The sequence below is a fragment of the Cotesia glomerata genome, linkage group LG10 (assembly GCF_020080835.1).
Source record: "Cotesia glomerata isolate CgM1 linkage group LG10, MPM_Cglom_v2.3, whole genome shotgun sequence".
In the NCBI taxonomy this organism is placed as follows: domain Eukaryota; kingdom Metazoa; phylum Arthropoda; class Insecta; order Hymenoptera; family Braconidae; genus Cotesia; species Cotesia glomerata.
Window position 1 is genome coordinate 8,894,627 of NC_058167.1, and position 21,273 is coordinate 8,915,899.

At 27.8% G+C, this 21,273-nt stretch overlaps 1 protein-coding gene and 1 long non-coding RNA gene across 9 annotated transcripts in view; both read left to right on the forward strand.

Annotated features, from left to right (window-relative positions):
• The window catches only part of LOC123273088 (protein sickie), a 180,616-nt gene that overhangs the window by 74,780 nt on the left and 84,563 nt on the right, over positions 1-21,273 (forward strand). For 7 of the 8 annotated variants that reach the window (XM_044740284.1, XM_044740279.1, XM_044740281.1 and 4 more), the window contains one exon: positions 7,501-7,670. In XM_044740284.1, coding sequence (XP_044596219.1) covers positions 7,501-7,670 — 170 coding nt within the window. Of the gene's footprint in view, positions 1-7,500; positions 7,671-10,996; positions 11,391-21,273 lie in introns of those variants that run through there. The other variant, XM_044740285.1, reaches the window with a different exon arrangement.
• LOC123273090 lies at positions 13,049-13,368 on the forward strand. Its single transcript, XR_006511251.1, has 2 exons — positions 13,049-13,142; positions 13,206-13,368. It is a non-coding gene; the product is annotated as an uncharacterized LOC123273090 (long non-coding RNA).

A 21,273-nucleotide genomic window follows, 5' to 3' on the forward strand; every position in this document is an offset into this window, starting at 1 on the left:
TTATAATCAAAATTTTCTATTAAATTTCTTTTTATTTTAAATATACCTATTTAAATCTATTGAAATTGATATCAATTTTTATATCAGATACAGTGAGTCATAATTTACACAAATGTGTCATATTATTACCAAAATTCATTGATAGAAAAAAAATAATATAAATAATCTCAATACTGACATTGAATTTTATTTGTTAACTCTTAAATAAAAATATTAAACTAATGAGCACTTTATTTTTTTAATTTGCTTTGAAATAAAAAATAAATATGAAGAAAAAAAATTGGCGCGCTCTGGCAGTGTAATAATAAATGTCGTGATTAAATGAAAGGAAAATTCAGTGAGGCAATTTTAGCCTTAGCTAAAGATCAAACTACAATAATACACTCGCCACCTGGTTCAGCCGAGTTGAGTTCAGTTCATGATAGCTGATTTAAGTCTTGAGTCTATAATATACAATATAATAATAAGAAAATAATAAAAGGAGCATGGAATATTATTTATAAAAGTTGAGGTTCAATCCTAAGTACTAGCGATAAATAAAGACAGCGTTTACAAACTTTTCTCAACCGTCAATTCATATGTGTAATAATACACTCATGCAGCGCATATATAGAATTTGAGCCATATTACATATTACATAAATATCTGCACTATGATATATATTTATATACTCCAGATCTTACATATGCTCCATATTCTTAATTCGTAACTAAACTCGCAAGAAGGAAATCCTTTCATTTATTCAACATTTCTATTGTTGCATATATATTCCCTTTTACTGAGTTTGTATTTATACTACCGAAATACATATTTATATTGCATAACTCGAACGTGATTTTATGTCATTTTTAATCATAATAATCTTAAATTTTTATGAAAAAATTAGATTAAATTTTTTAATGATTTAAAAAAATTATATTTTGCTATTTTAAAAAATTAAATTTGAAAAAAAAAAAATATTTTTATTTACAATTCTTCTTTAAGTCTTTATTTCAATAAAAAAAAAAACTATAAATTTCCAAATTTTTTAAATTTAAAAATATTTTTTTTCTTCGAAAAATAAAAATTTTTTCATTTTTGTTCTTAAACTCATAAAAAAAATTATTAGAGGTGTTTTTAATCATTCATAAATACAAATATTTTTTACTCTAAAATTTTAGAGTATAAAATTTTTTTTTTATTTTGGTCTGACAATTGAAAATTTAACTTGGTTCAAAAGTCAGATGATTTTTTTTTTTTAAATTTTTCTACAATTTAAATTGCTCAGTGATAATTTTTTTTTATTTAAAATAAAAAATTATACGAAATACTTTTAATAATCCGATTTATATAAAAATAACTTTAGAATAAAATAAAAAAAAAATTGTACAATAAATAGAAGAATTATTAAATAAAGTAAAATATATTTTGGCGTAAGTATCGTAGGATTGTCGGATAATCATGCTGACAATGCAAGAGTTTGATTTATGCCGAGAATTAAATTCAACTTTGATTTTCTCTGGCTACTTATATTAAGTTTTACCATTATTATTATTATTATATTATATATTTATATATTTGTATGTGAGTAGTACTGGTGTCCTTTTGGCCGATACGCGGTGCGTTATTTATTTTTTGCGAGCCCGTGCCGGTGCACACGACCAAGACACTACCATAAGAGGACATCTTAAGATATATCCCACAAGAGCAGAGACTTTAACAAAGTTTATCTGGATGTCGGATGCCGATGTACCTATATCTATATATATACACATATATCTACGGGAGGAGGGCTGAGGCGCCGTGAGTGTCGTCGAGTCTTTGTGGAATTACTTTTTACATTATGCTCGACCCTTTTTTTATCTTTTATTATCCCGTGTGCTATTTTATTCACTTTATATCTCAGTTTATTTGCATTATTAATCAATAACCATAATTAATGATCGGTAATTATTTTTTCTTTTTCACTTTCTTCGTATGTTACCTCACGTCTTTTCTTTCTCCTCTTAAAAATTAAAATAAAGTAAAATAAATACCTACTGCTTTTTTTATTATTACTCAGAGAAAAATTTTTACAGATCATAAATAATTTTTTTAAATTTTAACTTTTAATGTAGGTGATAAATTTTTAGTTAATGATTCAGATATCAAGAAATTAAAAATAATAAATATAAAAAATTTTTTAAACACAATTTTTGTTATAAATAATTTCAAAAATTTTTCATTTTTCTTTTCAATTTAATATTCTGTATTAAATATTAAATATAAGAAAAAATTAAATTTTTTACAAAAAAAGTCTCTTATAATTTTTGCGTATTTTTAATATTTCAGCCAAAATAATAATAATTTCAATAAACTAAAAATATTTATACTTAAACTTTAACAACTTAAGAATTACAAAATGTATATAGTTAGTTTTTTAGTACTTGTTTATCAAAATGAACATGCGTATCAGCAATACTTGTGTATTACAATAGAGAAACAAATAAAATATGTATAAATGCATGTACAATGTACATATAAAACAAATACTGATACGGTACAGTACAAGTACATGCTAGTTGGAAGGAAAGGAAACGTGACCGCCGTGAGCAGTTGCACTAAGCGCCGTGTCCAGCTTTTGTTTCCATTGTTCTTAGGCTAATATACCCGAGAGGAGAGAACTCGCGAAAAAAATTTTTAAAACAAAACCGCAACCCTGCTAACAGAAATATATAAATTTATGTAAAAGGAACTAGCGCGAATAGGAAAAGTACTGACTCATTGCTCTCCACTCTGATAAAAATTTAGATATTCATGTAAATGTAAATCTGGGGACTAGGTGAGTGATGACTGAGTAATATTTACTATTATATGTATGTTTTGTATTATATATGGTACTACCGGACAACTCAAAAGATAAGAGGGATGCAGCACTAAAGTAAAACCGGGTTTTTTTACAAATGTTTTTCATAAACACGTGGTAAAGAATTACGAAAATGACAGAACGTCAAAGCGTGCTTTCTGTTGTACACTTTTTAAAATAAAGTATTTTTTTTTTTTACTTTTATTTTGTTGTGGCTACGAGTGAAAGATTTTTTTTTTAAAAAAACTTTTTTATACTTTGTAATGAAAAATGATGAAAAAAACATTTAAAAAATGATGAAAAATCAAAATTTTTTAAATGTATTATTATTATCACTAGCAACCTTGCAGTCACTATGTGACTGCCGTGACTTGTGGATTATAAATAAATAAAATTTTGCTATATTAAATAATGATTTTTGTTAAATTGCACTGTACTTTCTTCATTATTGACGTTTTTAAAGATATAAGCTCATTCTGATGTTATACTCATCACGAGCTTTCATTTGAGTACCCACATGCATTTTTATATATTTTTCATATATACATATATATAATATATATAAATATATAAAAAAATGATGTGGGTACTCAAATGAAAGGTCTCAATGAGTGTAATGTCGGGATGAGCTTATATCTTTAAAAATGTCAATAGTTGACAAGATATAAGGTAATTTCTTAATTATGTTAAATTGCACTGTACTTTCTTAATTATTGACATTTTTTAAGATATAAGCTCATCTCGATGTTACACTCATCAAGAGCTTTCATTTGAGTACCCACATACATTTTTATATATTTTTCATATATACATATATATAATATATGTAAATATATGAAAAATTGATGTGGGTACTCAAATGAAAGATCTCGATGAGTGTAACATCAGGATGAGCTTATATCTTTAAAAATGTCAATAGTTCACAAAATATTTGTTAAATTGCACTGTACTTTTTTAACTATTGGCGTTTTTTAAGATATAAGCTCATCCCGATGTTACACTCATCAAGAGCTTTCATTTGAGTAACCACATGTATTTTTATATATTTTTCATATATACATATATATAATATATGTAAATATATGAAAAATTGATGTGGGTACTCAAATGAAAGGTCTCGATGAGTGTATGTATGTATTTATTTAATATGCCAAGGCAATTAGCCGAATGGCAAAGGTTTGTACATAGTTTTATAAATTTTCACTTAGAATTTTAATACAAAGTAATAAACTTAGGTGTAGGTGTACATCAAAATCTTATTTATAAAATAACAATTATAATTTTATTTTAGATTTAACTTTTGTTTTAATTTAGATTTAAATTTGATTTAATAAATAACAATGTAATATTTATTCTAATCCACGTATTTAACAATATAATGGTAGTTGCTTTGACTAGTAAGTAACAATAGTTTGTAAGAATATTAGAATATATACAGAAGCCAACGTGAAGGTAATTTACTGAAAGTCAAGTTCCAAGAAATAGTCATAGATCTTTATTTTAAACACTTCTAGACTGCTTGCATTTGCAATTTCTGCAGGTAAATTTTGCCACAAACGTATTGTAGTTACTACAAATGAAATTTACCCAAATGAAAGGTCTCGATGAGTGTAACATCAGGATGAGCTTATATCTTTAAAAATGTCAATAGTTCACAAAATATTTGTTAAATTGCACTGTACTTTTTGAACTATTGACGTTTTTTAAGATATAAGCTCATCCCGATGTTACACTCATCAAGAGCTTTCATTTGAGTACCCACATACATTTTCATACATTTTTCATATATACATATATATTATATAGATAAATATATGAAAAATTGATGTGGGTACTCAAATGAAAGGTCTCGATGAGTGTAACATCAGGATGAGCTTATATCTTTAAAAATGTCAATAGTTCACAAAATATTTGTTAAATTGCACTGTACTTTTTTAACTATTGACGTTTTTTAAGATATAAGCTCATCCCGATGTTACACTCATCAAGAGCTTTCATTTGAGTAACCACATGCATTTTTATATATTTTTCATATATACTATATATATATAATATATGTAAATATATGAAAAATTGATGTGGGTACTCAAATGAAAAGTCTCGATGAGTGTAACATCGGGATGAGCTTATATCTTTAAAAATGTGAATAGTTCACGAGATACAAGGTCATTTCTTAATTATGTATCTAGAAATAGAGCATTTTTGAATGCAGCTTAAATACGTATCATCATAAATTGACTATCGGTGAGAATGATATGAAATCATGAAAAGGCACAAATTCAAATCAAGACTTTTGCAATGACACCAAATTTCACTAAAAAAAAAAAAAACGATTTTATCATATGACAATCCTGGACACCAAATTTGTCTTATTCTCTTTATAATATAGATTATTTCTATTATTGACATTTTTAAAATAATAATAATAAATTATTGATTAAAAAAAAAAAAAACAAATTTTGAAATTAATTATTTTCCAATGAAATTTTTAAGGTTATCATCTGTAACGCTGTAAGATGTAATGGAGTAAGAACAACGTTAGTAGTTGATGAGGATGACTGTTATATATATTTATAAATATATATATGGCTTGAGGAATCGCGAATAAGGAGCGTTCGGGTTTTTTTCATGACATTCCGTCTCACATTGCCTTCCCCTTATTCTTATACATACATACAAACAGATATATAATAGTATATTTACTTATTTATTTTCTTGCAACGTTGTCCTCTCGTTTTAGCTTACACTCGTGTTTATTTCAAACTCCGTAAAGATAAGACTGGATCCCAAGGGACTAAGACGCCGCGAATAAGAATGGACCAATGGAGGTTTGTACACGCGGAAACATTACGTCTCTTCTTCTTTCTCAAGAATTCTCCCTCTACCTTTTGAGCAGATCCGTACCGGGTATTGCAAGCTACTTACCTAAAGATCTTAAGGACTGAGGACCGAGGACTCTTTTTGATACAAGTTAATATAAGGTAGAAAGATATAAGACGTAAGATGTCCTGTGTCTTATCTCAGCTCGGCGAAAGCAATCGACAAAAGCTAACGAGTATTAGCAAAGGGAAATTAAAGTTTTAAGGAAGGAAAAACTGATAGTCCTTACGAGCTTCCAGGAATTTTTAGGAGGAGTTTATAGTTTATTTCAAGAGATAACCCCGGTAATTAAATTTTATTGTGAATTCTGATTCTTATCTTTTTATAAGCCGGGTAAATTATTTGACAAGTCTGTTCAGATTTTATTACAAAGTTCCGAGATTATGCATTAATTATTTGTATCTAATGTGGAAGGTTAAATTACAGTCTAAGTATTGTACATTTTTTTCTTTATTTTTAAATGCAAAATACTTGACTAAGATTGACATTTTAGTAGTTTGATTCTTATCAAAGTCTTGATCTTTAAACTTTTCAGTCTTTTAAGATTTATTGAGATTTTAGTTTACTTAACTATTTCACTTAGAAGTTGTTAGTATTATCGAAACTAATGATGTTGTGACCTGATTTTAATCTATAATTTTGGAAAAGTCAAAGTTTTACGTCAAAACTTATCTAAAGTTACCGAAGATTATTTTACTGAGTAGGTAATTGGGACAAGAAATGAAAATGTTTCAAACTATGAAAAATTAACTTTAATTTTACGTAAAAAAATTTTTAATAATTTTTTATGATGATATTTTATTGTGATAATAGTAAAAAATTTAATTATTTAATAACATAATTAAAAAAATTAATTGTGTTAATTTTCAATAAAAAAAATAAAAAAAAAATTTTTATTAAGTTTTTATGATGATATTTTATTGTGATAATAGTCAAGAATTTAATTATTTAATAACATAATTTTAAAAAAAAATTAATTGTGTTGATTTTCGATAAAAAAAAAATGAAAAAAAATTTTTAATAATTTTTTATGATGATATTTTATTGTGATAATGGTAAAAAGTTTAATTATTTAATAACAAAATTAAAAAAAAAAATTATTCGTGTTAATATTCGATAAAAAAAAAAATTGGCATATCAATTTTCAATAAAACATAACATAAAATAAAAAAGTTCTAAAGCAATTTAATCATAGACAATTGTCGCTCGAATTTCCTCGATCGAATGCAATCTATCGAAATTGTCTCGGAAAAGTATTACCGCTAAACCTTTCAACCAAATTCACTCTACTACATACCGTGTATGAGTAATGATTAGCCTCGCCTCAAATAAAAAAAAAAAAAAGCGACTATAAGCCAAAACTAAACCCACTCTTTTATTTCCCGCCCCTCTATTCACAAAATATATTTTTTATCGTCGAGTGGTAGCAGTGCCATTTGTTTTCGAGCCACCGCTGCAATTTCCTGCACCGTCGCTTGTCGTTTAATTTGTTAAAAAGCGCTTCCACCCGCCCCGATCCTCGACAAAGAGTAAAGAGTTAGTTGATCATCCTTTACCGGTCACCCCTATCGATCGTCCGCAAAATTAATTCTTTCTCAGGACATTTTGTGACCATCAAATTCCATTATTATCAATACCAATTACACCATTATAATAACAATTCAAATGAAAATTTTAATTAAATAACGCACTCCCATAAATTATCGTTAATTACACCACGGAGATTCGCAGAGCGCCTAAAATGTTGTCCATAGCAAAGGTAATTTATATTAATGGAGTAATTAATTGTTTTGTAGGTGGAAAACGTGAGTTTATGCGTGGGCGCGCTCCGAGTCCTCGGCGCCGATGTGGGTGCTGTCAATCCCGGGGAATTGTCCGCCGGTACCTCACTACGACCAGTTCTAGCCCTTCTGTTCGCGTTGTCCAGGCACAAACAGCGAGCCAAGCAGCTTCAAGACATGCCGAGGTGAGTTACTTTTGATTACAGTTTTCTTCTTTGCCTCAAGTTAGAAAATTTCGTCAACCCTGATAGCCACCTTACCTATAACTTACTGTCAATCTACGTCCGCAATTTGAAACAAACTTGACGGAAAGAGTTGGCAAAGCGAGCGATTACCTATTAGTTACCTATAACTTACTCTGCAAATAGACGGCAAAATTTGCTGTACAAGTATTTCCATCAAATTGTAGTAATGTTGAAAGGAAATTTAACTACAAGTTTGATTGTTAACTTGTATTCAAGTTGCGGCCGTAGATTTCCGTCAATTTGCTTACAACTGTTGTTGAGTGAAGAATTACCGCCAACTTGATGTATAAATTAACCGTAACTGCTGGAAGTCAACACTTACTGAGAAAGCGCTGGCTATCAGGGAAAAATCAATTTTTTCTTTGAATTCACTTTAGATAAGAAATTTAAAGTTTCCTTTTTTTTTACCTTCTTAAATTTCTGTCGGTAAAACTTACCACAAAATTCCATCAATATCGACACCTAGATAAGAAAAATGTCTAAATTACCTACTCAAGGCATCATTTTTGTACCCAGGTCCGATAAAACAGCCGCATTTGTCGGTAAATAAGCGATATTTTCTGATAAAAAAGGGATTTTTGTTACCAATTGCGGAAAATTGCAGAGTTCTGCACTAAAATGAGATTTCAAGAATTTTTTTATCTTAAAAATTTTATTTTTTAATTATTAATGATCAGATGAAAGAAGTTTAAAATTTATGACCAAAAAGTCGGAAAATAATCGCGACAAAACACGAAATATATCAAGAACTATTTTCGTCTTTCTTGAAGAATTTCCCTTTCATTTTTTCCTTTTAATCTTGGCTCATAAATGTTAAGTGACGGTTTAATGGCCAGTCGCGAGCACTCAAGATCGCGGACACCTTTAAACTAAAGTAATATACTAGGATTTTATTTTTATTCATTTCATTTTCTCGTTGCTTGGCAATGTCATCAAGAACGGCTTACATTTCCTCTTTATTTTCATTTCCCCTGTATAAATCCTTTTATATTTATTTGCGTATAAGTATGTGTATATATAGATATGTGTTAGTGTAAGCTTTTTGAGTAGGTGTTTTTTTTTTCCGAGTATTTATTTTCTCACGAGCTCGTTACCGCAGATTCGCAGCAATTTTAATTCACATGCACGGAAAAGATTCATGACAATTCACCGCGCATTAACATTTTATTTCCATTTTACATAAAACCGGCGGTGGCAAGAGACTCGAGCCACCCTCGTCGACTATTTGTATTTGCACTGTATAGCTCGAGTGTGTACTGCTCTGCTACACAATAAAGTTATGTTCATTGTAATCAAACTTGTCGACACACTCGCAATCAATAATTCATCCCTTCTATTCTCATTAATATCTTCATCAGACGCATCAATCTCGTATAATGATAATATTTTATTTACCTTTCAATGTTATCCAGTTATTATCTTACTCTATTATACATTATTATTATTGTATTTATTATTCAAATTTATTGACAATATCGGACTATCATTTTTATCCCTGCAGAATTTTATTAAAAAATTAGTCCAAAAATTTAAACTTTAAAGTTTATTAAATTTTTCTTATTAAAATAATAATAAATAAAACGTTTAAAATTCATACAAAAATTTTTTCAACGTTAATATAATTTTTAAGGTATTGAAAACCAAAAAAAAATACTTTTTGGATTTTTTTAGGCCCATAACCTGTTGAATTTCAATTTAAAAAATTTCTATTAGTAATTTATTGTCACATAGAAAAAAAAATTTTTTGACTGGAGAACAAAATTCTTGGCTCAAGAAAATTTTCGGGTGCCTGAAGGAAGACCGAAGTTGTGTTGTCCGAAGTAAAAATTTTTCTTAAAATTCTATTCTTGGTAGAAGTCATTTTTTCTTAATTAAAATTATCATAAATACTAGATAAAATAAATTTTTATATTTGATCAAGATTTTTAGATACTTTAGGGAAGCAGCGCCACCTACTTCAGCTGAGAAAAAAATTTACTTCTATCTTTATTTTTAATTTTTTGGAGCAAGAGAGAAACTTTCTCAAGACAAGAAAATTTACTTCTATCAAGAATTAAATTTTTTGGAGCAAGAGGCTGAGTTTTCTGAAAACAAGAAGATTTTCTTGACTTAAATAAATTTTCTTGGATCAAGATACGTATTTTTTAAAGCAAGAGAATTAATTTTGTTGGAATAAGTGAAATTTCTTGTGTCAAAAAAAAATTTTTTTTCGCTCAAGAAAATAATTAGGAAGAAAAATATTTTCTTGGCTCAAGTGAATCTTTTTTTTCTGTGCAGTAATATCTAATTTTGACAATTCGATTAAAAAAAAATTAATTATAAATTTATTTTCATTCAAAAATTTTTCCCAAATTAAGCTTTAAAATTTTCATCTAAAACCAAAATTTATTATTTCACTCCTCGAAAATCTGCAGAAAATTTCTTTATTCCAAAAATTTCCAAATTAAAAATTTTCTTCAAATTTCTCGACTTTAACTTTTCAATTTCTAACTCTGGACATAAAGAACCCTCCCAAAAAATTTATTCACCTTTTAAAGCTGTTCATATCTCAGCCTGGAACAGACTAAAAAACCAAAACTTAATTATATTCTTCTTGTGAACAAAAACTTAAATTTGACGTGGATTAACATAATAACAATAGGTCATTATATCTGAAAAATAAATATATAATAATAGGGTTGGATAACAAAAAAGCTTTGTCCGACAACAAAATACCGTGGAAGTGTATTAATCCCTTTCCCATTACACACATACACACACATGCACACCGTCGATGAATCCGTGAGGCATTAGCATGTGAATGTATAGTGCGTACCAAAAAGTGCTAAAAAATCAAAGCCGTGCGTTGTATTGATGTTAGTGAGATCCCGCTCAGCGATTGGTCGGGTTCAGGGGAAAGCCCGCTTGTATTGGTAGCCTCTCACTCACATTTCCAACAACACAATATACACACAAGGGAGGCTGCATATCTCGCGAGTAAGAGAGAGACAATGTGATGGACTAGACGGTATTTCAGCGAGGAGAGAACGCGACTTACGCGTGTTTCATGTGAGGGAGTGTGATGACCGAAGGATCCCAGGATAGGAAGGGGATAAGAGCGAGAGCGCCACGTGCTATGGGAACTAATGGGGAAAACATATATATATATATATATATATATATATATATATATATATATATATATATATATATATATATGACAGAGCAGCTCTGGGTCTGCTCGCGACGGTTGGTTTGGTTGCTTTACTCCTCGATTCGCCGAGCCGCAGTATAGTACACTGACTACCACGAGTTGAGTTTAGTTTAAGTTTCAGCTTGAGGAGTCGTGGAGTTTAGGGATACCAGTTGCCAGTTGGTCCGCGATACAGGACTAGACAAGGTGGATCAAACATGCCCAAGTGTTTAAGGACCTCTTGCTACTTTTTGTCCGCTGATATGTTGATCTTTATTCGATGAACTCCAATTCATTTAATTTTATGAGATAATGTATGAGTTTATTGGTTCTCGGGTATGATGTGAGTGATTGGAGCTTCAGTGATTGTTGGGTTATCGAGAGTGGTGATTAAATGCCCGGTTTTTGATATAAACAATGGGAAACAGCGGAAGCAGCGGGGGCAACCGGAAAGTCAGGAGTTTGCCAAATTCTCCTGAGGCTCACAGGTTTGGAAATTTTTTTTTTTCGATGCATTTTAATGTTTTTTTTTTTTTTTTATATATATATTGTTGGGATTTTTTCATATAGGGTATAGAAGTACCGTTCGTGGCCACTGTACACTGAGAAAAAAAAATACTTTTGCTCAATTAAGAATTTCTTGGCTCAAGAAACTCGCTGACGATCAAATATTCTATTATTATTAATTATTAATTTCTGAAAAGATGAGCATAAATATTTATCTTTGGATAATAGATAAACAGAAGAATAGCTTTATTCAAATTAATTAAGTAAAAATTATTTCAATCAATTTTTTGAGCTAAGAATAAATATTCTTGAAAATTTTCAAGAATATAAATTCTTGTATCTAGAAAAGTTTCTTAACAAAAGTATTTTTTTTTTCTCAATGTACCGTTTATGGCCATTTATTGTTCAAATAAACGATAGAAATGGATTTATATTAATAAACCATTACAAACTCAATTTGTTTTAATATAAATTTTTTAAAACTCAACAAAAATATGGCTATAATATTGTAATTTTTTATAAATTAATTCAAATGTTAACTGGCCAAAAACGGTGCTAAAGTGGCCAAAAACGGTACTTCTACCCTATAAACTCTTTTTTTTTCTGTTATAAGACTATGTATTATAATTTTATATAAAATATTATTATTTATACTATTATTCTTTAGTTATATGAGTCACTCAGAATTACACTCTGTATCTTTTTGTAACCTTGTTATTGACCTTGTGCTGTTAGGTTATTTATAAAGAAAATAATTAAATAAATAAATATGGGAAATTTTTAGTCATATGTGAATTTTATGCATATGTAGAATTTTTATTCATATGTGTAAAATTTTTTCTTACATGTGAAATAATACACGTAAGCAAAAAAAATTTACTTGATTATTTATTTTACTAGTAAATTTATGGATATTTAAATGATGACCATACGTGATTTTTTCACATATTAACATATGTAACATATGTAAAAATATGAAAAAAAAATTTTTTTTTGAATTACATTATTTGATTTACAATAAATTACTGTTAAAGTAACCTGAATAATAAAACGATAAAATGATGATGAAAGTACATATATGAAATAAGATAATGTCCCTTAATCTTAATCCATTTTTGATACAAACTTTATCATCTTTACCATGGTGCTCTAATTTAGAAAAAAAAAAAAAATTTATTTTAGAAAAAATTTTGAAGTTTTGACTGAAAATATTTTTGAATTACTTATTTTATTTATTTATTGAATTTAAATGCCGAAGCATAAAGTCAAATAGCAAGAAGTAAATACATAGAATTTTGTTTCACATAAGTAATAAAATTAAGATTAGAAGTAGTAGCTTAAGTATAAAAAATTTAGTACATTCAGAAAGAGTAGAATGGTTACAATTTTAAATATCTTAATATATACATTTTTATACTTAATGTAATGAATTACTTATTAAAAAAAATTTTAAGATTTTTTACAATTAAAATAAAAACAAGTATTTGACATAGAAAAAAAATAGAATTCTAATACAATAAAATAATAGTCATTAGTTATTATTATCTTAATCCGCACTGATATTATTATCAGACATCGTACCTGGATAGAGATGATAGTCTTAGAAATTCAGTAACCGTTACTCACGTCCGCAGTTTAACGTCAACTCACAAGCTTTTGTATATTATTTATATATTATATGCATAGTAAATTTTTAAAAGTATCAGGTTCTGCTTTAACTATTTCTATCGCACGTAAGTACAAGTATAATTATAGATCGCGGGTGTAGTGAGATGAATAATATATATATAATACAGGCGAGAGAAACTGGACCGAGAAAAAAAGTCTGTAACATATAAACCAGATTAATCTTAGGACGAAGACCGGTTGCAACGTCTTTCCTCAGGCTCAACACCTTTTCGCGCCAATATATTCAAACACGTGCATTATTATCGCCTCGCGGCTATTCAACTATTTTTTTTTTTTTAATAAATATTTATTGTTTAGTTTGATTTTAATAAAGGATTCACGGAGGTGATTATGGAAATTTATTTGAAGGCGACATTTTATTTAATTCGCGTGTACATGATTCAGAATAATGTTTTTTTAAATAATGGAAATGGATAATAGGAGTGTCCTGCGGAAATGTAAGACGGACAGTGTGCTCTGCTGGTCGTTGGTGTTCAAGTGGGAGGACCGGTCGGCGTTTAGTTCATGGACAACGTAACGACCGGATTTTTAAAATAAAATTATTCACGTCCATCGCGTGCTTGCACACATACACTCTACAAAAGGCTCCTACTTTTGTCCACTATATATATATATATATATATATATATATATATATATATATATATATATATTTATTGTAGGTGTATGTTCGTATAAATCTGCTACTTCTGCTATTACAAGTGTCATTCATGTGGATTAAATTACTTATTGTTATACATTTCATACATATACTTTTTTATTCTGAGAAAAGTTTATTTTTTTTCTTTCTTCTTAGTTACTTATATATATTTTAGTATTTTTTTTTTTTTTATTGAATTGCAGAATATTTTTTAGAAAAATTTACAAGAACAAATTCTTTTTTCATTAAATATTTAATTAATTTTTTTTAAATAATCTTAAACTTAATCTTAATCTTAATTTTTTTCATTAAATATTCAATTAATTTTGTTTAATAGTCTTATTAAACTCCAATAAAATTCCATTATAAAAAATGAACTTGTAAAAATTACTAATATTTTTTATTAATTAAAAAAAAATTGTTTTTCATCAAAAATAATCGACAAAAAATTTTTGTTCCTGTTTTTTTAAAAGTTTCTACTTTTAAATTAAAAACCAAATTCATAAACCAAAATTAAAAATTTTTAATTATTAAAAACTGATCTGTTGATTTTTCCATTTAAAAAATATAATTAATAAATTATTCAATTATAATTTATAAATATTTTTTATAAAAACCAAAAAGAATTTTTTTCCATTAATTTTTTCTATTAACTATCACAAAAAAATAAAATATTGATTCACTTTGCTACTTTTAATAATTAACGGTAATTTTCTCTCGAATCCAGACAGTCCCCGGGGATAAGAAGCAAGAACAAATAATATCTTGCGAATTTCCAAGGGAGTAAAATCCTCAATTTTTCGACGATAAAATAAAAATACAAATAAAATACACAAGTGGGCTGTTATTGATTGCAGAAGAGGTTTCTTTAATTTCTACCCATTGTAAAAATAAAAAAAAAATAAAATATTTCCATTTATTCAACAATTTAACGCTCGCAATGATGAGCAACTTGACTTCTTTGACTTTGATTTATGATTGCCACTCGCGATTTATCCGAACTTGCGCTGCTTTTCATTTTGCTTCCCCTACATAAATATATACATGTTTGTCTTTCCCGTAAAGCCGTGGGTCTTTACACAAAACTTGATCTTCTTCTACTTCTTGGACTCCTCAATCTCTCCTTTCCTTTTTTTTTTTATTTTTTTACTTTATACCCGACCGGGTGTATTATTCCTGAGCTGGTAGTATGTAGTATGTAGTATGTACTCTCTTTATTTAGAGTACGAGTTCAAAGACATGCATGTACAAAAGCTAAACTACTATACCAGGGATCCAGTGACTCAATGTTGCTTTTTAATGTGAATGGTCGCTGAAATAGATTTTGCGTCACGGCCACGTACTTGTATATATATGCACAATTTTTTTATTTTTCTCCGTTGAACCAGCCGCTTTTTTAGCTCCCTCTTTTTGGATAAATTAATTAGCTCGATAGTTTAGCTCTGCCGAACATTTAATTATGAGCAATGCTTTTTTCGGCTTGTGAGAAAGTTGTCGCGTGCATGCCGCTCAAAAGGACTGTCATTTTCTACGAAAGTCCTTTCTCTTTGTTTTGCGGGGATCTAAATTCATCTCAAGGTCCAGGTCCAAGAACTATTGTCCAGAAATTCGATAAAAAATAACCTATATGTCATTTTAAAACAAAAACTGCAAAATTTTTAGTTTTGGACATTTTTTTTATTTTTTTTGTCATTAATAATTTTATTTTATATGTTTTAATTAAGTTTATTGATATTTAGATTGTAAATTTTTTTTTTAAACAAATTTAAATGAATTTAAGGGATAAAATAATTTTTTTATCACTCAGTTATTTTTTCCCGGTTAATTATACGTATTAATTATTTTTTCTGCATAGGGAAAAATACAAAAATGGTTATTTTTAAATTAAATAACTATTTTTTTTTATTAAAAAAAAATGTTTAATTTACAGGAATTAATTTTTTAAAATAAAATAGTCAAGTTAAATTTTCAAAAAAAAAATTTCAAATTAATTAAAATTAGTTTGTAAAAATTGTATTATTTAAAAAATGTAATTTATAAAAAAAATTATCAAATTTACAGGAATTATAATTTTTATTTTATAAAATAATAATAATTTTTATCAAATTAAAATTTTACTCACAAAATAAAATCAGTAAACTCAAAAACTTTTCCTTTAACTATAAAAATAATTTTTTTCCGTTTATATTCATTAAAATAAAAATAAAATGCAAATTAAAATACACCTCATTAAATTAACCATAAAATAAAATTACCAAAGTGCATCAGACAATTACAGAAATAATAATAAATCAACCAATAAAATATATCGATTCTAATTCTCCAAGCACTTAAACTAAAATCCACTAATTGCAATCGCCGATAATTATAATCTCTATTGTCTTGAGGCTGAGATAAAGATCAGAGGTGAAGCTTAAGCCAAGATTGCTCCAGCATCAGGCATCAGACATTACCGATCTGTTGAAGCAGACCACAGAAGCTAGAAGCTAGAAGCTAGAAGCTATAAGATATTCTGCAGGATTCAACTAATTACCTGCATGTTCAACGGACCCTCCATTGTGGTAAATGAGATGAAAAGCATTTCCATACCTATAGCCAGGCTTCACGTGCTCCGCATTCCATAGACATATTGATTTTGTCTACTACAATTTATAGATTATAATTACATCCATAAATTCATCTCATCCCACTGGTGAATATGTTTACATCCTCATCGTAATAACGCCAATCAATATTCTACTAAACATTATATCAAACACAGCCTAAATGTTTTTGGGCTTGGCAACAGCCTCTATTTTCAAGAGGTCATACTCCCCAGTCGTCATTAGTCATTATGTTTAATATCGTTCTTATAGAGTGTACCTGAGCACCACAGGACGGATGAATCGCATTGCAAATGTCTTGGGTGAACGAGCTTGCTAATTCGCTCGAGCAATTAGAGATAATTGCACAAGACGGTATTTTCACGTGTAGTGACGCTTTAATGCCTCTTAACTCGACTATACTTATAGTAGGAGTGTTACATTGTATTGTCACTTTTCTTTGTTACCGACCGGAGTTACAAGATTTTAATTCAAGACTTCACGGAAAGAGAAAAATAGAAAAATTACATTATATAATGTAACGTGGCGCTCCGTGATAAAAACTGGAAAAATTACAGTTTCAGATTGCACAGTAAAAAAATTTTCGTAAAATTTAACATAAAATTTTGTGTAGATGATTTTTTTTACACAAAATTTATGTTAATTCTACACATACTGTTTGTATTGATAAAATCAACATAATTCTGTGTTAAAAGTAACACAAAAATATGTTAAAACTTTCATCGGCTGATTCTCGGATTTCTACACACTTAAATGTTATCCATAACACAAATAAAGTGTTGATTTTAACATTGTCTTTGTGTTACTCAGATCAGCTGTCAAATTTGTGAGTTTTATTAATAATTTAAATATATATTTAAATAGATTTTAATTTCTGAATAAAAAATAAATTGTTTCCCATAAATACAAAGTTAAAGAACTCAATAAAGTATTCAAAATTTTTAAATAGTGATTAATTAATTTTAATCAATAGTTGCTACTTTACTACAAGTCAGTGGCAATAGATGATTATAGGATTAATGATGTATTGATTTCTAATTATTAATTATTAATAAGCTCATTAATTATATATTAATGGAAAATAATTTTTTTTTCACGCTGCATTTAAGTATTTCACGTAATGACACAAATCAAAATCCACCAAATTAAAATGACGTTGAGGCTATCACATTCACATGTCTAAATATCTTGTGTGGCATACGTGACTATGCTCGTACTCCCGAAATCCCGCGCAAAATAAAGCGGAGCGGCGTCATAATTTAACATATCTTTGTGTAAATTCAACATATTATTTGTGTTACTATAGAAAACATCAACACAGCCTTTATATTGAATTGACATTTAAAAAGTGTTATTTATACTACTAACCGACTGGGAGTATTCTTTAACATAAATTTTGCGTTGGTTGACCAATAACATTAAAAAAGTGTAGTTTTACTTTGAATTAACACTTGAGTGTGTTAAAAAATGGATGGATTGATCAATACAAACAGTTTGTGTAGAATTAACATAAATTTTATGTAAAAAAATCATCTACACAAAATTTTATGTTAAATTTTACGAAAATTTTTTTACTGTGTGTAATTACTACAGATTTTATAAGAATTACATTGTAGAGTGTAATATTTACATTGAAAGCTCTGAAAATTAACATTCAAAGTTTGAATTTAGAAAAATGTTATTTCGAACTGTAATTTTTCTAGTTTTTAATACGACGCGACACTTATTACTATTTATAATGTAATTTTTCGAGTTTTTTTTCCGTGTTGGAAGCCAAATTTTTATAAATTCACTTGTTCAGAAATTTTTTTATTACTTTGATATGATTAAGGATTTATTTAATAATTTTTAGTAAATATTTAGAGAATTTTAAAATTAGCCGAGGCCAAAATAATCTTATGAATTTTTTTGGATGATGTATCAAAAATAATATTTAAAGTAATTGTCAAAAATGAATTTAAAGAAATTTTTGTAATATTTTCGGAAGCTAAAAATTATATACAAAAAATTAAAAATTTGTTTTTAATGCTTTGACCTTGAATAATTTTTGAAGGAAGTGATTTAGCGGAAAATTTTAGGAGACCTTTTTTGTAAAGGATTTTATTTTCTTTAAAAATATATTTTTTTAATCTCTTATTTTTAATTATAAAATCGTTTATTAGTAATAAAATTCTAAACAAAATTTAGAAGTTTTAAAATCAAATTGTAGAAAAGAGACAAAGGTTCAAAGTCTGATTGCGTGGACATGGTTCGTCTGATGAAAATTTTAATCAGACCTTTTTTGTAAAGCGTTAAATTTCCTTCAAAAAAATATTTATTTTCAATTTTTTCGTTAGATAGTTTTGAAAATGAAATGCGATAAAAAATATTTTAATTTTGCGATAATAGAAATCTCAATTTTAAATTTATTTTTATTCAATTAATATACATTAATTTTTAAAAATCACTAATGAAGTTCACAAAGAAGCATTAACAGCTTTAAAAATTTACAAAATAATAAACAAACTATCCACTTTGGCTCTTTAATCTCCACTCGTAGAATCATATATATTCTGAGCGTAAACATTTTCGGAGGCTCGCCTTCAATCAACCGAGCGGAGCTATCAGCGTCAGAACAGAGCCTCCTGAAAAACATCCAAACATCCTCTGCAATTTGTTTTCCGGCCGCAAAAATTAATTAAATGCTCCCAAAGTAAACATTTCGTTTTCATAACTGAAATTAAAGTCTCCAAAGCAAACTTTATTACTTTCAAAAGAACAAAAAAAAAAAAAGTACCAAAATATGAACCACGAAAATCACAAAAATGTTCAAAATTAGTTGTACAATATTTATGTAGGGAGAATAATTAATTTTGATGCAAAATCTGAAGCAGTGGTAATATTTAATGAATGAATTCAATCTACCCTACGGCAAAAAATGTTAAAATGTTTGCATAGGTAATTTAAATACAATTAATAATTAATTTTACGTGAACTCGACAAAGAGTTCAATTTAAATATTCAATACTCCCCTTCTCTTTTTTTACTGATAAAAATTTTTGCTATTTTTAAAATTGTCCATAACAATGAATTGAGGTCGGCCCGCGGTTTTATTTTGTAAACATTTGGATTTTTTTTTGTTAAAAATAATTTGTTGTACCTAAAAAAGGAGTACGTGTTTGGAATGACTGTACGCTATTAATATTAAGGAATATATCTGTCGATTTCCACGCTGGCTTCTAGACTTTTTTCTTTATTCTGTTTTCATTTACATGAACAATGCCTCCATTACTGTCCTCTTTGAGCGCAAACGGCTTTATTTAACATCACGTCTTCTCCCTTGACGTTGATCTTTGTAATATATTTTTAAAAAATATAAAAACAAGTTAAGTACTGAGAAAAGGTTGGTACTATTATATCCTGTATAAAGAATGTTCGACGATCGGAGGTTTTTAATTTCTCATAGACTTATTTATTATTTGTAAGACTTTCTATACATGCTCAAAAATTAAATAAAGAGTGTTTTGTCAAGTTAAAATTTTGGGATGGGACATGAATTCTAATTAGATAAAAATAAATTATAATTTCCTCAAAATAAGTAATAGCAAATTAGAAAATTAATAATTTTACGAGACGGTAGAAATTTTACTCTTTATTTTTACAATTCTTGCTTAAGGATTAAAGATACGGTAAAATTGATAAGGGCTTTTATTGTAAATAATTTAATCCTCTATATAAGAAAGTTCTATTATTTTTTTGTATCTTCAATAGATATTTTAGACTTTTGACTTTTTGACTTAAAATTTAAATTTTATAGAAAGAAAGAACGGACTAAATTCTTAGCAACGACTTCTGGAGTACCTCAAGGCTCTGTTCTAGGACCTATTCTTTTTCTTTTAGTAATAAATCTAGTTGCAAAAAAAATTATAAATTGCAAATACGGGTTGTTTGCAGATGATATACACATCTATTATCATTTCCATCAACCTCATTTACTACAAACAATCCAAAAGGTTACAGTAGATGCTCAAGCTATTGCAGATTGGACTACAGAACACGGGTTAAAATTAAATTTAAATAAAACGGTAGCAATGATTATTGGATCAAATGGTAGATTAAGAAAGTTAGATGCAAACTCAATACCTCCTATTGTTGTTGATGGCATTGCATTGCCATATGTAAATTCGACCAAATGCTTGGGCTTACACATCAGTAATAATCTCTCTTGGAAGCTACATGTGTCTTACACAATAAAGAAAATAAACTCAGCGCTTCATAGTCTTAAAGTACGAAAAAATATTTTTACTCAGGAAATAAGAAAATTATTAATTTCAGCTACTGTACTTCCACTAATTGACTATTGTAGTGCTGTACTTATTGATTCCACGGCAGAAAACGATTTAAAATTACAGAGAGCAATAAACAGTTCAATTCGATTCATTTTCAGTCTTAAACGTGATTACCATGTAACTCCCTATCGTCGATTATTAAAATGGCTTTCCATAAAATCGAGACGGACTTATTTTATAGCAACATATTTCTTTAAATTATTGCAAATAGATAAGCCGACTTACTTAAGTGAACAATTTATTGATATTGATTCTCGACGATCACAAAGATTAGCTCTCAAATCAAATAATGTTAACTTTAAAATCCCGCATTTTACATCGAATTATTATGAAAATTCATTTGTTATCACTGTTATTCGTTTCTGGCAAACATTGCCCCCTGATATTATTGGTGCTTCCAGTATTGAGGTCTTTAAAACCAAACTGTTTAATTATTTAATGGAGCAAGAGACTTAAACTAAGTTACATATTGTCACTCTCGATGTTATTATAATTCATATTGTTATTATCTTTGATTGTATAACTACAGATATTATATAAACCCATCTACCCTAGTTAAATCATATAAATCATATAAAAAATTAAATTTAAATCATATTATAGT